This window comes from Nicotiana tomentosiformis, chromosome 1 (assembly GCF_000390325.3).
Source record: "Nicotiana tomentosiformis chromosome 1, ASM39032v3, whole genome shotgun sequence".
Lineage (NCBI taxonomy): Eukaryota > Viridiplantae > Streptophyta > Magnoliopsida > Solanales > Solanaceae > Nicotiana > Nicotiana tomentosiformis.
The window spans coordinates 7287223-7305076 of NC_090812.1; the positions used below are offsets into that span (position 1 = coordinate 7287223).

A 17854-nucleotide genomic window follows, 5' to 3' on the forward strand; every position below is an offset into this window, starting at 1 on the left:
GGAACAGGTTGTTTGAAATATTGCGGGAAAACAAATTTAAAATAATCCGGGAAAGAAAACGGGCCTGACCGGACCGGGTCGCGGGTCATGGGTTATTCCGGATTGAATTTTTTGTTAATTATTTAATTAATTAATTAAATAATTGAAAGAAATTTTGTCCAAAAAGATTAATCAATCAATCTTTGACCAAAGCCGAAGCCGAGAGAGTGACGACGACAACGGCGCGAGGCTTGCCTTCTTCTTAACTCTTTAAGAGCTAGAAGAAGAGCAATTATATATATACCCATAAAAAATCTTTTCTTCCTCCAATATGAGACAATGCCCCTTTGCCAATGAGGGAAAGTCAAATATTTCATTTCGCTCCATTTCTCATTCACCCTCTTTGAGCTACACAAGCTTAAAATCTCAACAATTAATTCGTCATTATGTAACGGCGAAAAGTGTCACTTTATGGAACGACCGATTTGGTTTGGTCGCGTCATTTTCTTATTTTTTTCCTCTCATCTTGCCCTTTTTTATTATTTAAGAAAATCATATTTTATCATTTACCCTACCTTTTTATATATAATATTATTACCTCTTACCTTATATCATATTTTATCATTTATCCTACCTTTTTATATATAATAATATTACCTCTTACCTTACTTTTTCTTCATAATATTACAAGTTTATTCTTCGTAACATTATGAAACGATGAAAAATAATACAATATATCCAAATATTGTATAAATCAAGATGATACATTACAATACAATAATACTATGATAGATTATGAAAAGATTAGATTGTTTTTGCGTTTTTTTTTTTTTTTTGCAGTATTTTTCCTTATACATTTGACTTCAAAAGAATTGCCTATGTACGTTTTCTTATAAATTTATTATTTTTGGAATTATAAAAAATTTATCCCTTCTAATACAAGCTCAATTGCCATTATCTGTTTTAAGTAGCGTTTCATGGAAAAAATTATCCACTCTGATATTTACATCCTAATATCCCACTTTATTGTGTTGAGATATTAATTGGAAAAAGAAACAAAAATGATAAATTTTGGGTTCCAATTGTTTTTACACGAATGAATGAAGATAAAACAGAGATTTACATGCCGGAGAAGTCACAACTCACACCTTCTTTTATCCTTTTCAATTGCAGAGCTGAGATGTCTTCAAATTGGGTAGCAGCTGAAGAAACTCGGTAAAGAGATATCTCTTTTGGATTTAATTCTTACCTATGTCTATTTAATTGCATTTTTGGGTGTTATTATAATTTTTTGAATTGCGTTTATCGAATCTGAAATGAAACTCAAATATTATATTGTTGTATCTGTTACGTTCTCCTTGTGAGTCCCATTTTATATCTGAGATTTATTTACACCTGAGACCAAGCTGAAATATATAGTAAAAAAGAATTGGGGTCCTTATGAATTTGGAATTAGGACTTGAAATCCCTAATTGCATGCTCGAAACAGCCTTCAATTTGCTCGCAACTGAGAAAGGACTTTCTCAGGTGTTTGATTTTCTGCATTCTCAAATTGCTGATTTTGTTTCATTTTCTTTTGAGTATATGCTAGAACATTCATAATAGCTGAGCAAAGCTAGTTTTGGGATAGTGACGTTGTTGATTTAGTTGTCTTTTCACCGCATTTTAGCATTCTGTAATACGAGCACAAGCATCTGATTGATTGGAGGTTAGAACAGGCTAAAATTTTCCCGGAGTTAGCCACGATATCTCGGACCCTGTGTTTCTATTTTTCTTTTATACTTTGACAATGAATACTAATAACTGACAACAAATCTGCTCTTTTAGTTACTCAATCATGAAATGATTCGTGTGGCCATTGATTTCGAATCAACTTGAAATAAGAAGTTGTGAAGTTGAAAAAACTTGTTTGAGGAGTATTTCAAGTGAAACAATGGTTTCACCCACGATACTTCAACTCTTTTTTCTGAGTGAAATTCATGTCAGCCCTGTTTGGGACATCTTTTCTTCCACTTTCAGACTGATCTGAATTATAAGGACGAATACCTGCTAGCAAGCTCCTTTCGTCCCATAATTTCTAAGCAACTAATGATCCTCATAGTTATTACGCTTTTGCTTGCTGAGTGTTTTGTGGAAATTGTTAATGGTACTTGCAGGTTTTTTGGTACTAATATCTATGCTTTGGGTGTTTTGGGAATCTTTGGGGCAGGTTTAATTCTTATTCACAGTGACGCTTTGGCCCTTCTGTGATCTTGGGATGCTGGAAGATAAAGGTTGGGAAGATCCTCGTTCCGTTAATAGCCCTAGGAGGATCTTGAGTTTCTCCAAAAATAGGACGACCACTGTATTCTTTCCAGATTCAGATGACAGAGGTTCAGGATTTGGTGTTTCTGGAGATCAAGGACCCAAGACTTCTGAAGTTTATGGATTCGTTGGCTCCATTACTACTGTTGTTGCTACAGGTCTATTCTTCCTCCTTTTTAAGAAGCTTAGTTTGTTACGTGGAATATATCCATTTTTTTGAATATTTGCTTTTGCCTTTGATTTCATGGTCTGGCAGTACAGTTGAATCTTTAGTGGTGTAATGTTATGCATTCATCTCTCTTTCGAAATCTTCTTCATGCTATGAAAGTTACTTGTGAGCCTTCCCTTTTGGTTCCACTGCTTTGCCTTCGTGGCAACTGCTTGTGCAGCACCACCATTATCTTGATAAAGGGCCGAATATGCAAACTCATTTTTCTTGGGAATCTATATTACTTTCTATTGAACTTTCTGGATATATTACTCTTCAAACGCTGAAAACAGTTGATATTTCTACAATCTGTTGTCTGTCGTAAAGCATTGAGGTCTCGTCTTTTGTATGTATGTCTGCTTTGCTTTAACCTAATTTCACTTATATTCCAGTGGTTGCAACAATAATTTGATTTCACGCATAGGGAAGTCTGATCTGTCTCTATTATTTTTGTGGACAGTTCTTTTCCTGGTGTGGGCATATCTTCCAGAAAATTGGTTGCATTCTTTGGGTATTGTTTACTATCCGAGCAGGTAAACAAAATGTAGTTGCATTTAACTAGGTTGAGCTTAGCTTCTTTGGTCTGCTTGACTCCTGAGCCAGAAGCCGGGCTAGTTTTATTCCAATTAACTAGGTTGTGCTTAGCTTCATTAGAGAAAAGTTTCTCGGTTTTTGCAAAAAAAAAAGAAAAGAAAAAACGCCTATAATCTTTAATGGCGTTCGGTTTAAAAAGAATCTGAAAAAAAAATTCACCTATTTTTTAAACAAATGCAAAAGAAATGCATGAAATTTTTGATATATAAACTCCTTACCTGCATGCATTTCAGATATTGAGATATACTGCTCCCACATTTTAGAAGTGTACAACTGCATGAAAGGGACATAAAGCATTTGCAGAGTGCTTGAGAGGAAAATAATTTGCTTGGTTAAGACTTAAGAGCTTAGCTGGTTACTTACTAATTGTCACAAGATATATGCGGCTTCCTGTTAAATTGATTTTCGTTTTTCAGGTACTGGGCATTAGCTGTGCCAGCTTATGCGATGATGACTATAGTACTAGCTGTAGGATTTTACATTGGTCTCAACTTCTTGTCTTCCCCTCCTCCAACTTCTTTCAGCATGATATATGGTAATTGCACCTGACTTTCTCGTTATGGCAGTGGAAAGGATCTTCTTTGAGTTTCTGTCTTGCACATGCTTTAATATAATTTTAGCATTGTCTGTTGAGGACATGTGATGTATAGTTGTTTTACGCAATGATGGGATCTAGCTATTAATGTTTGTATTTGGTCTATTCTACAGATGAATTCACGAGAGAACCATTGAGCAATGACCCTTCATTAGACGACCATGAGCAACCTATAGAGCCTATATCTGATATTCGGATTGATCAAATTAATAACCTCATGTTCAATCCAAAATGACAAAAGATTCTCCTGTGCTGTTATTTTCCTTGGGTAGATTATATTAGTTTCATTTCCGTCATGTATCTTTGAATCCACCCAATTCAGGTACTTAGATATTAAATGTAATTTGGATGTGGCATGTCACTAGCAGATATGAGTTTGATTCTGGTGAAGCTGTTACAGAATGCATCAACGACACCTCTTCAGTGACAACCTGCTCGTTCAGGGATTTTTTTCTTAGCTTCAGCCCATGGCATTGATACTCACAGGGTAGTAACTATGTGATTGTTTGGGTGAAAATTGGAGGTTTGAAGTTAAACATGGTTTCCTTGTTATGTAGGAAGTTGAAGAGGATACTCATAGTGGCTCCTGTCATGGCACTCTGATTGTAAGCCTTTCTGACATCCATGTATTGAGACTTAGAGGTACTCATTTGCTTTCCTCCAGATAATTCGTGAAAATAGATATTTAGATACTTCTTTCTCTCTTGATAAGGTGGACAGCAAGAGTAGATACTACTAATAGATCAATTGACTAGCCCCCTCCTAACCCCCTGCATCTTTTGGACAAAATGTGCTGCGAGTTAGTTTCATGTGCCTATTGTCATTAGCGGCATGAGTTCAGTCAAAAGATGGAAAATAGTCTTTAATTTGTATGCTGTTGCGTGTTCATTTTGATTCTTTTTTATGTTTGCTCATCTCATTTGTAAGTTCCTGGACACTTGACGGTTTAAGATCTCAAATTCCTGTGAGACTGGCACAGAGGTCAAATGACTTGAGTTCTCTTGCTCGAAGAATAGAATTCTTGTTCGGAGAATGATTTTTTGCTGATATTATTGCCCGTATCCGATACTGGGTCATTCATAGCATTTGTATAACTTCACTATCATTTGCGGATTGCTTTGCCGAAAGCCAAATTCTGAAACAGGACGCAGCCACGGCAATGCATGTTACATTAACTTTAAAGACGGATTGTTGTTAGCCAATGCTGACAAGCAGGAAGTATAAACACACTAAAAACATCCATTGTCAAAACCTTTTGGAATGTAATGTATTAGCACAAGCTTTTGCCGAGTTTCGTAAGAGTCCCTTATTATATAATGGAAGAGCTGAGGATCTTGCAACTTGAAGAAAACTAAATAAAGGATACTTGAATCTGAAAAAGAATGCTTCAAGTGATTGAGCCAACCAGTGACAGAAAAGCACCAGCTAAATTTTCGTTTTTCCCCCTCCTAAAGTGATCTCTCTCTACATATATCTTACAATTAGTACACACATCTGTTCTTCATTTTATCCCATTCTTATTGTCTCAGTATGTTAAACCGTGTAACTCTTTAAAGGGACCAAACTGTCAGTGGAGATCAATTCTCCTATGATTGTTTTATGCCTATGTTTCTTTTCTTGTTCGTTTTAGAAAGATGCTTTCAGTGTAAAAATCAAGTCTAGAGTCAGTTACTCTTACATCATTTAGGAAATAATTTTTAATCTGTTGAAATTCCCTGATAGTTATAACATTACTCAAAGCCCATATGTATAAATTCAAGTACAAAAATGAAGGAGCAGCTTGAGCAGAATGGCAAATGAATATGTCGTATTACAAATATATAGTAACAATAAAGCAACAATCCAAGCCAAATAATGTGAAAATTCTACAACAATTAAAGAATTTTAGGCTGATCAAGCAGCAACATCGATTCACCCAAGTGGTGAATTTGTGGTATCATTAGAAGGTCTCGCACAATTATCTCATCGTACCCATGCTACAGAATCAATCTCATCTCTTGCTTTCTTGTACAGTTCGAGCCTCTTAGCACACTGCATTCTTCTCTCCATCAGTGCAGGGTCTTCATCTAGCAATTCTGCAAGTGCCTTGCCCTGAGATAAATTTTCGCAGAACTATCAGCACTTGTATGAGATACACTAATTCTATCTATTGCAGATGCTCATAGAATTTTGGTTAAGGAAAATGTTCCTCCTATTATCAATTTGCTCACTTCTTAGTACACTAACAAGAAATGACAAGATTTCGATGATGCAATATTTCTTTGAAGAGTAACCAATATTTCCACAACTTAACCGATGTAAAGCTCAAACCCTTAGCAGAGACTTGCACTCTAAGCTATAATATTCAACAACTCCTTAAAACTCAGTCATATGTGGTAGATTATATGTCTAATCAAAATAACAGTAGTTTCATTTTTTTTTTTTTTTTTTGTGTGTGGGGGGGGGGGGGGGGGGGGGAGCTTGAATCAGATTTATGAGTGCTTGATCTTGCAATGAACAAAAGATTGTCTTAAAATTAAATAAACATGAATACAAGAGGGACACTGAGCAAGTACCTCTTTCTTCCCAATCTGGGTGTAGAAGTAATTTAACAAAGATTGTTTGGCCTCCTTAACTTGACAATAAACAACTGCTTTGGGGATGGTGTTCCTCAATGTATCCGACACCATATTCACATAAGATGATACATTTGAACCTATCCGCCGAAAGTGATATTCTCCATATCGGTCTACGGCAGCAGTAGCTTCTGGCTTTCCTCCTTTCTGGTTTTCCATCTCCTGAGGTAGTTTTCTGAAGAAATCCACTGTCAAGTAAGATGATTCCATGTCCACTAATCTTACTACCGTCTTTCTACCTTCATCCCGAAATTTTTCTAAGGCTTCATTAGAAGCTGCAGCTATTGTAGATTGCAAACTGGGAAACCGCTTCAACTCCTGGCTCCAACAATACATTTAGAAATAATAGTTAAAGGAGAAGGGGTTGTGGGAGGGGAGGTAGGGAAGTAGAATTCAACCCAGCTGCCGCAGTCACCATTACCTGACATTCCCCAATAGATTTCCTCACTAGTTCCTTCAACACAAAGTGAACCTGATATATAGTTTCGAGGGTTAGTTGCATATAAACTTAGCGTCAATGAGAAGCACTAACTACTTGACCTTGATAAATTTTGAACAATTACTTACAGCATCAACAGAGGCTTCAGCTGGGCCTCTAAAATAATTTAAGGCCCCTTCAATTAGCCGTCTATAACCTTGCTCAGGTGCTATCAAGTGAGGCTGGTAACCATCTGCCTCTGAAACAACTTTCCTCACATTTTGCACAGAAAGATATCGGTCAAACGGGAGTTTTCTCAAAGCAGCAGGTAGTTGGTTGTCAAAAACTCCATAAATTCGATCACCACCAGGTCGACTGATTGACAAAAAGAGATTAATACATGTTATATATGTGAAAACCAAGCAATAAACTGGATGTTTATCTTGAATCAGTACAAGCAAGTTTATCCCTTACAGAAAAGATAGACGAGTGTGACGTGTCTACTGGGATGTGTTGCCAATTTATTTAAGTTCCTTGTGTTTTATGGGTACTATACTACAGATCATTTTGATTTTTCAAGTTCTGATGAGTGGAATTTATTTAAATTCCTTGTGTTTTATGGGTACTATACTATGTTCCTTTTGATTTTATTAAGTACTTATAATAATGAAAGTTAGATTACGTGTTACATTTGGTGGTCTCAGTTAACTCTTATCCAAAAGTCCTCTTTCCACTCTACCCATCCCCCACCCCTAAAAATTCAAAAACGTCTCGTCATAGATGACACGAATTAAGCTGAAAACAATATGGGACTAGCACAGTCTTGGGCCTAATTTCCGTAACATTTGAAAATTTAAGGAAAACAAAAATATAATCCACTTACCCTCCATCTAGATGCTCCTTAAATATCTTATCAAAGGCACGGCAAAGTTCCAAAATGGTATACAGTTGAGCCTGAAATAGACCAGTTCAGTTACTGAGATCAGCAAAATCTCTTAATCAACAGTAGCAACGAGAGATATAGAAGTCAGAGCTTACGCCAGAATCAACAGCAATAGGCCTTCCAAGGTGGTCCATTTCCGATTCAAGCTCATCTATGCTTTTATTGATAAGTGAGGTGATATTTGGTATTCTTGCCTTAATAAATTGTTCCAAGTGCTGAAATGGAAACAATCTGAATATGAACTCTGCTTAACTTATCTAGGAACTCCTCCTTACACGAAAATAACTAAATGTATACCTTTGACAGTAGTTTTGCTAGGTACTCTGAACCCATTTTACTAGCCAGATGCCCATAATCCGAACTGGTAGCAAAATATTCACGCTCCTTTCTTCTTGCATAGATCATGTCTACATTTTTGTTTATATCCGCTTGTGAACGATTCACAATACCAACCCAGGGATGTTGCAAACGATAAGCTCTTCCTTCAAGAACCTTAAATTCGAGGAAAAAGAATCAACTACTCGTAGTGCTACCAAATTATAATATATAAAGTGAAACAAAGACTCGGAGAGTGGGATTTGGATATACAAAGTGAAAGTAAGAAGTTCCCAGGTAATATAATAGATAAATAAATAAAACTCACATCTAGAGCATTAGTGCCTTTGTCCATCAAATCTAACTTGGTCAACACTCCGAATGTCCTTTCACCTGCATGGGTTGCAATGTGAATCTTCCATAAATGATAATGACAAAGTCTAGCATTGCACATTTCCCCAAAATATGGGTACTCTTTGACAAGTACTCAAACTACTGGACTCAGAGTCCCCAAAATGTTAATATCAAAAGATTATACCTGTGGGGTCCACTTCTCTTGCAAGTTTTATTGCGTCGGAGGTGGCAATATCCTGATTGGCAGGAGAAACTGCTAGAATAATGCAGTTGGGCTACATAAGAGGAAAGAGTTAAGATGAAGAGACAGATACAAACCGAGCACATGTCAGCAGAATAAGAAAGTAAATTAGTTTCTCGGGTTACCTTCTCAACATACGTTCGAACCATGTTTTCAATGTCTTCAACTATAGTCTCAGACTGCCCGTCTGCAGTAATGAGTATTGTTGCATTGGAGACAGCTTTGATAGACTTAAAAAGAATGCAAATAACGAAAGTAAGTATGGAACATACCAATAGCCACTTTTGTTAAACCAGGTAAATCAATCAGAGTTAAGTTGACCACTGCCAAGACAAAACACATAATATGGAGTTAGCACGATAGAGAGAGAATTCTATGCTCTTTACAGCAGTCACCCACCAAAAGGAACAAGAGAAGACCACTCATTCTTGGTATTAAATGAGAACGTTAAGACGAAATACTAAAAATCAAGTCCATCTTTGATTTAAATTTAGAAAAGCAGACATGTATGCGAAATAACCAACTTCAGAAACATATTTTTTTGACAACTGTCGTCAGAAACTATTAGAAAACATACTGCTGCAATGTAGAAAGATTACTTTTTGGGACCATAAATGAATCATTAAGCACATGTAAAGAAATGATGGACAGCATACCATTTGGAGAGTATATGCTCAGGTGGATAGGAACAGGAGAAATCTGCTTAGTTTTCCCAGTGATTCGATCAGTTTCATCCGAAATCTCCTTGCGAACAACGGCTGTTAAAAAAGTCATATTGAACACACACATCTTGTCGAATCAGAATCTAATACTAATAGATAAACTGCTGATACACGTGCTTGAGGGCACACATACATGTCACTTCACATGCACACACATTAAGAGAAAGAGAAAGAAGAGCGAAAGAACGAACTAATATAACAACATTTAATGTTCTACGTACAAGTAATCATGTCTTTCATTTACTTCACTTGTAAGCAAAAATGTCTCTTAGTTACTTCGACATCATTAGTTGTCATGAAATGGTAAAGAGTTAAGATAATTCAGAAATGGTTTTTTTTTTGGGTGTGGGTGGGTGGGGGTGGGGGTGGGGGGGCTAAACTAATGCCCCAAAAGAAGAAGAAACAATGGAGGTTATTCGATATACCGAAATCTGTAAACCGTCTTCTCGGCAGATGACCAAACTCTGCATATTCCTGCTGTCCGTCATCAGTCTTATGAAGCTGCAGCACCAATGGTCTCCTTGTAACAATCCCTGAATAGATACCACATACGATTTCACTCATAGCCCGAATGTATGCCACATAATTATGTAAAATGTGGTAGTAGAAGTGTTTTAGGTCAGAATGAAATGATGAATGGCAGAGATAAACTCATAAAAGTATCTTATAAAGAAAACTATGATAAAGATAAAAGTTCAAAGGAACTCACCTGATCCACGAGGAAGAAAATCTCGGCCTACTATGCTTTCCAACACAGATGACTTTCCAGAACTCTGAAATATAATGCAAGCAAGCAGCAAAAGCAGTATTAATTAGCCTATAACCATGAATAAAAATTCAAAAATCCACGTTTCACAGCTTGAAGTCAAATCAGCAAAAATCCATATTCTAGAGTCTCATTTCCTCTGAATTCACAAAGAAATTAGCTTAAAAGATTACCTTAAGAACAATCAATAGCAGAGGTAAAAATAACAAAAATCCCACCTTCACAGTACTTGCAAAATCTAAATAAGCACAAACCCATATTCAACAATCTCATTGCCTCAAAAAATAGCACACAAAAACCATTACTTTAAGAACAATCAACAGCAGAGGTGAAAAATAAATCAAGATTCCTCCTTTTACCAACCTAAAATCAAAATCTAACCTAAACCCATATACAAGAGTTTCACTTCCACCTTAACCGGCATGGATCTACTAATTATCAATCTCCCTAAGTTAAATCCAAGTTCCAGTTTAACCTCATCTGGGAAAAATGAAGAAACCGAATAAGGTAAGTGGGACCTACCTGACCACCAACAACAGCAACTGAAGGAAGAGCATCCCATAGAGAAGAAAATGCATTATCTCCACCACCATAGTCACCTAGAGCTGTACATGCTCTCTGAATCCGATTCACCAATCCAATTAAACTCTCCATACTTAAAAAAATCCTCCCTTTCCTTTTGTTTCTTTCAACTAAAGAAAAATCCTAAACCTCAGATCTATAATTAAGGAACCAAGATTTGGACTTGAAGCTGAAGGTGAAACTTTGTGGAAAGGGGAAAGGAGAGAGAAAGGGTCTTTGAAATTGGACTTTGTTTTCAATTTTATTTCAACGAAATATTGGGGCTGAGGTTATAATTATATTACGGAAGTTGTCCCTTTGATCTAATGTAATAGGAGTTGTACCTTTCCTTTTTTTTACTTTTTAAATATTTTTTGTTCTAACGTCTTGGAAATTTTGAATTTTGAAATTAGCTTGGTGTTGCAATATTGGACCTGTTTGTGGGTCAGCTTGCTGAAAGTGGTACCAAAAAAGGATCCTTTACAAGTAAATGACAATTGGTTTTGGTTAAATGGTTTTTTATTTTGTCCCGTGTTGATGTTTTTACATAATGCCTCATGCCTGAAAAATGTGAGCGAATTGAAAATATTTGGCGAAATACATAAATGGCTCATTTACATTGTTCTCAACGATAAAAAAGACATATCATTTGAGTCCTTTTTTCGTTTTGACACTTCAAACGTATAATGAGAAAGAGTAGATGGTTCATTTTATTCGTTACATATATAAATTAATCGACTTTAGATACTTCATTTCATTGATTAGATATAGAATATTAATAGTACGTTACAAAACTTCACTAGGAGCATAATTAACACGGTTAGGTAAAAAAAAAAAAATATATGATTAGTTATTCCGTCGTATCAAGATCGGCTTTGATGAACCACTAGGAACAAGTTTTAGAATAATTTTTGCGCCGATCCAATTAACACTCAATTAGAGTAACATCTTTAACTCCAATAATATTAAAACCCAAAATCCAATGTATTGTATCTCTTTGCTGTGTTAGCTAGACTGTATAGGATAAAAGACTCTCAAGTATTGATTAAAAAGTATTGTAAGGATGTGATGGGGTATTTTGTGGTGCAGAATGTGGACGGTCACTATTCCATATCTTATAGTAGTATTTTTGTTTATACCTGAAACTTGTGAATCAAATTCTTTTCGGAAGAGCAAAGAATGAATAATTTTGCAACTTGGGAAGGAATAGAGGGGGAATGACCAAAAGCAAAACGAAGATTCCTTAAAAGTATTTTTTTTTTTAACCATCTGATCATGGTATTCGAAATTTATAGCCCCAAATAATATAAATTCGCATTAGGTAGGCCTATTAAGGGGTAAAACATTTCTTATTAAGAAGTTCTCAATTCTCATTAATCGAACGCGAGACATCTTGTTGATGGTGAATGGATTTTAGCCATTCCACTATACCTTGGTGTGATCAAAGCGATTCCTTCAAAACACTCATGACAACTAATACTAATACAATAACAGAGTGATTTCAACTTCAATAAGTACTTGTTGTGATCAATAGTTCAACACTGTACAGGAAAATCAGCAGTGAAATACTAAGTTGTCGCACCAGCTACTAGGGTTTTAGCTTTTCTAACTTCCTGTTTGGAGAAAGGGCACATAAAAATGTTGAGTGTTTTTTTTAAAATGATATGATTCCAACAGATAAATCTATAATTTTCATGACTGTATTTCTAGTGGTGGTATATGGGCTACAGGTCCATATTATTAACCCAATGTAATGCAGAAATAGAAAGCATTTGAGAAATAAACGAGGATTCAAATGTAATAATAGGTCGACGACTTTGAGCCTAAAGTCCCTTGCTATGATCTCTCGAGAGCATATATGGAAGTCGAGATTATTTGAAATAACATTTGGAGATTACATCATCGCTAAATTCACAACTAAAGTTGCACCACAGTGATTTCTGTAAGAATTAGTTTTATGGGCCTAAAGCAATCTTATGGGCCATTTAATTTTTTGTCCATTGTAAATAGAAAAAATGACATTGTATAGCCGCTGTAAAAATAATAGTCGAAAAAATATATAAAACTTGTATATTTTATATATATATATAAATAAATTATACAAATTTTATATATTTTTTCGGCTACCATATGTAAATAGTTTATATTGCGGGCTAAAAGTGATAATACTCCTTTGAAATAGGTTGAATACATAGACAATCCCTAAATGTGTCCTTTTTTTCCATCTAAACACTTAAACTAACTCAATGACCTATTGAGCACTCAATCTCTATTTAGATTGTGCCAATTAGACACGACAAGCTGACACAATCGGGAAAACTAGATGTGTGTAGCTCACTCTCGGTGATGTGGTAATAAGCCAATGAAAATATTGAGCACTATTAAGTGTGTATGCAAATACTGGTATAAATATATATATTATTATTAAATACTTGGGTCGGATGTTAAATTAGTATTTTTTTTATTTCTATAACAGAAAATTAGTTTTATTTGAATTTAAAATTAGTATTTTTTTTATTTCTATAAAAGAAAGTCATTTTTCTGTGAATTTAAAAAATTCGAATAAACATACACATCTTTTGATGAAATAAAGTGACTTTTGAAAAAGGTATGACATTTGCTCTACAAAGTATAATTCAGAAAAATCTGCAAGTGTCAAATAATGAATTGTTGTATCCCAAAGAAGATTATCTTTATTTTTTTCTAAATCTACGGGCAATAACTTCTTTAAGGAAAATCGTTCTCGTGCCTCAAGCCATCTCAATCTAGTTTTCAATTTTCTGATTATTTTCTAACAATTTCACCATATCCTACCTATTTCTTCCAAAGTAAAAGTAGTGCTGATTTCATGATAGTAGAGGACCACCACTAAGTGGCCAATTCTGGAAATCCTTGCCACTGCCCCAAATGCGCGTTAAAAACAAATTCAAATAAAAGATCAGATCACGAGTATGGTATGTATAACAGTATAACTGTATAAGTATAGACTGAACAAAAAGAAAATCACGCAATCAAAGAGAAATAGTGATTGCAAGGGTGACCCGTCCATAAAGCAAGTAAAACAACTGTTTTAGGCCCCACATTTGTGGATGCCCCATTTATTTTTACACCTAATAGGCTATATATAAATTTTTAAAAAAGTTATGTGAAGTGAAAATTTTTGATTTCTTTATTTAACAAATAAAGAGATGAAAGATTTGCAACTGTTTTGATTTCTGCCAAGAAAATTGCATTTGAAATTAATATCGCACCCGAATTTCATAAGAAATATGTAATATATAAGAAGAAACAATTTGAGGAGAATGTTAATAGTGAAATCTCAAAATCTATCGAAGAGTCCTTTAGAGTTGATTACTTTTCATACATACTCCCTCTAGTCCATAATAAATGACTTTTTAACCTTTGTTGTGCCCCTTAAGAAAATACTGACTCCTAGAACAAAAATATATTTTGACTGAATTATCCTAAATTAAAATTTATATGTTGTTAACTTGACACATTGAGATATGTAAAAAAGGGCAAATTTTGGAAAAATAAAGTTAATTCTTTCTCGATTATATAAAAAGACATTTATTTTGGACCAAAATAGAAGCAAAAAAAAATCACTTATTATGGATCAGAGAGAGTAATAGACAAGGTTATTTTTTTACTTTAAAATAGATTTGAACAATTAGAGGCATATGAAAATATTTTTGATTTTCTGTTTAGCGGTAAAAACTGAGATCACTAGTTGATGGAAATTTAAAAAAATATTGCCTTCATCTTGAAAGCTCCTTAAATCATAATAATCAACCAGATATTGATAGTTTAGATTTATTTTCTGAATGAAAAATATCAAGAAAAATAGTATAATTAGAAGATAACAATTTAATTGATATACTCAATCAAATAAAAATGTTTGATTATTTTCAAATGCCTATATTACTTATATAATAGTGTTAATAACTCTCATTACCGTTGCTTCAGCGGAAAAAAGTGTTTCAAAATTAAAATTGATAAAACATTACCCAAGATCAACAATTTCTCAAAGATATTAAATGAATTAGCTATATTGTCAATTAAGAAAGACTTATTAGGAGAAATTAATTATATAAAATTAATAATAACTTTGCATCTAAAAAAAATTAGAGAAATAAATTTCAAATAAAAATAAAATATTTTTTATTAATAAAAAAATTAAGACTTTTTGTAAAGTTTGGCTTTAGACGACAAATTTGGTCGGACCGCCATGATTGCATGCTGATTTGTTTACTCGGCAATAAAAACCATTTACAGCGAAGCACCCATTAGCTAGTTGATAACAGAAAGTACTAAGTTTATCCCACAGTCCAACTCAATAAGCTTATCTACATTAAGATGCGTGCATAATTCAGAACAATTAATTACCTAAGGGCTCATTTGGTAAGGGGATAAGGGAAATTAATTTCGAAATTAAATTTGAGACGAGTTTATCCCACGTTTGGTTGTATAATTAATCATAAGATTAGTTATCCCAGAATTGTACTTTATCACTATGGGAGTGTGGGATAACAATCTCGAAATAATTAATCATGTGATAACTTATTTCCGAACCAAACGAAACCTAAAATGTCATGGTACGTAGTTCTCAACACATTTGAAATACAGTGGTTGAAAAGCTATCTACCATTCCACACATGCACAAAACCCAAATCTTGCTTATTTTCCTCGACTCTCTTACCATCAGCACAATTTTAAAGGAAAATTAAACTTTTAAATGCTTAATTTTCTAAAGTTATAGCGTCTAAGTCCATTTTTTTTTAAAACTGTGCACGTATAACTTTAACTTTAAATCTACATGCAAAAATGAGACTATCTCTTGACGCCGTTGATGTTTGGATAAGAAAATGTCATTTACCTGGCGAATAGCTCACTTATGAGTTATGACAAACAAGCACGAAATTTTGAATTATCATGCTACAAAAGTCTAATTTTGAGTTATTCTAATTTTGACTTATCTATTTCGGATAATGAGTGCTTATAGGCCCAGCAGACTCAGCTAGTTTTTAACAGCACATCTCCTTTGGGCCGGAGGCTAAGTATTCTGGTACCCCAACAAGATGTGGTATTATCACTTTTAGCCCGCGCAAAAAACTATTTATATTTGGTAGTCGAAAAAGTATATAAAATTTATATAATTTTTATATATAAGATATAGAATGTGTGTGTATATATATATAAATTTTATATATTTTTTCAGCTATTATTTTTACAGCGGCTATACAATGTCATTTTTCCAACAAGATTCTTAGCCAAACTAGAAGGGATCTTTACATGAATGGTTACTTGGATTTACTACTTTACTTTTCATAGCCGTTATTAAAAATTGTACACTTATATGCATATTATATATAAATTATATATATATTATACATTCACGGGTTTGGTTTTAACGATGGGATGGATAGCTATTTAAGGTAATTTACGCCAATAACTTTCCTCCTTTTCATCTATGTTACCTATAATTAAGTTCACTTTGTTCTTATTTCTAAGTAGTCGCTATAACTTTCTCTTTTCATATTATGAAAGGGATGGTGGAATGTTATAGGTTAATTCACATGAAGTCCTTTTTTGTAAAAGCACAAAGCTTCCATCCCCCCTCACCCCAAAACCCAAAATAAATAGTGGGCTTTTTATGACGCAAAATCGAATTAAAAGGGCTAGTGAGTTTATTTTTGAATCAAAAGGAAAATGAATTTTTACCTTCCTATACACTATTTGAAACTTTATTACGATCCCTAATCAAGTTTCAATTTAATTACATGGTCATATGCAATTTACCAATTATATACAAATAAGTTTTAAATGATTATCCCTTTATATTAGGAAATGAATAAGGAATATCAGTTATTTTCTTATCCCTTTATATTTTCTCCGTCTCTCTCTCTCTCTCTCTCTCTCTCTCTCTCTCTCTCTCTCTCTCTCTCTTTGTCTCTCTACTCTCCTTCTCTGTTTTTTCTCCAATTTTTTTATTTGATGTTTTCTATTTTTTATGCTTTTTTATTGTATAGAGTTTTAATGGAATTCATCAATGGATTTCAATCGTTTTAACATAACAATTTTCTTTCATGTTGCACAATTTGGTGTTCAAATTAAAATTGTCAATCAATAAATTTTGAAGGTATTTGACTCTCCATCAGTGACAACCATTAAAAAGCTTTGAAGCTTTGAAATCGAATTTGGATTTTTAAAAATTATTATTTGTTTAGATGGGGTGTTGTTGCAAACAATTGAGAATATTGTTTGGAGTTTATATCTCAATTTTGAGGGTATTTTGGTGAAGATTATACTTGATTTTGGTTGAATTTCAGATTGAAACTCGAAGAAGAAGAAGAAGAAGAAGAAGAAGAAGAAGAAGAAGAAGAAGAAGAAGAAGAACACATGACATACAATATACTTACGAAATTGTAGTAAAGTTGTATTATAATTATATGTAAATTATATTCTGTTGTAGTTATATATATTTTTTTATTTGAATGTTGTATGAAAGTTAAAAAATAGTTGTATAATGTATGAATCGTTGTATAAAATTTATATTTAAGTTATCTTTACTATCTTTTTACATAAATTTGTTGATATGTATCAAAATTATATTAAGAGAGTAAGTTTTGATTGGAATTTTAGAAAGGAAGAAGCACACACCACATACAAAATATATACAAGTCAGATACAAAATATACAAAAGACATATTGTATAAAATTTGTATAAAAATTATATTTAAGTTGTATGATATTGTAGTTGTATTTAACTGGGTAGAAATAATGTATGAAAGTTGTAGATAAGTTATATAATAGTTGTATGAAATTTATTTTTACTATGTATAAATCAGATACAAAATATACAAAAGACATATTCTATAAAATTTATATTTAAGTGGTATGATATTGTAGTTATATTTAACTGGGTAAAAATAATGTATGAAAGTTGTAGATAAGTTATAAATAAATTGTATAATATATAATTAGTTGTATGAAATTTATTTTTACTATGCATGTTGTTGTAGATATTCAAATTTGTATTAAATTTGTACGAAATTTATTTTTAATTTGTATGATGATGTACCATATATTGTTCTTTTCTCAGTTGATTTATTAAGAAAAGAAAAGTATAAAATGAATTATAAATCATGAATTCCAAAGATAACACATCGCTAATATACTAGAATTAATCATGAAGATTATTAGCTTAGGCGATGGCTCTCTCTCCCATCCCTCATTGAT

The 17854-nt window shown here is 33.4% G+C and overlaps 2 protein-coding genes across 2 annotated transcripts; one reads left to right on the top strand and one right to left on the bottom strand.

The window, feature by feature from the left end:
* The first annotated feature begins 1012 nt into the window (after positions 1–1012).
* LOC104117429 (phosphatidylinositol N-acetylglucosaminyltransferase subunit P) lies at positions 1013–4552 on the top strand. Its single transcript, XM_009628483.4, has 5 exons — positions 1013–1194; positions 2189–2441; positions 2952–3024; positions 3502–3620; positions 3794–4552. Exons 2-5 carry the CDS (start codon positions 2237–2239, stop codon positions 3913–3915), a joined length of 519 nt encoding a protein of 172 aa, XP_009626778.1. The 5' UTR covers positions 1013–1194; positions 2189–2236; the 3' UTR covers positions 3916–4552.
* A 908-nt stretch (positions 4553–5460) lies between these two features.
* Positions 5461–10996, bottom strand: LOC104117430 (phragmoplastin DRP1E-like). The gene is made up of 15 exons (XM_009628484.4): positions 10577–10996; positions 9998–10061; positions 9714–9821; positions 9223–9324; positions 8839–8889; positions 8692–8753; positions 8510–8600; positions 8300–8364; positions 7954–8148; positions 7752–7871; positions 7597–7667; positions 6863–7088; positions 6717–6767; positions 6236–6613; positions 5461–5771 (listed from the first exon to the last, which is right to left on the bottom strand). Exons 1-15 carry the CDS (start codon positions 10706–10708, stop codon positions 5643–5645), a joined length of 1845 nt encoding a protein of 614 aa, XP_009626779.1. The 5' UTR covers positions 10709–10996; the 3' UTR covers positions 5461–5642.
* Positions 10997–17854: the final 6858 nt, after the last annotated feature.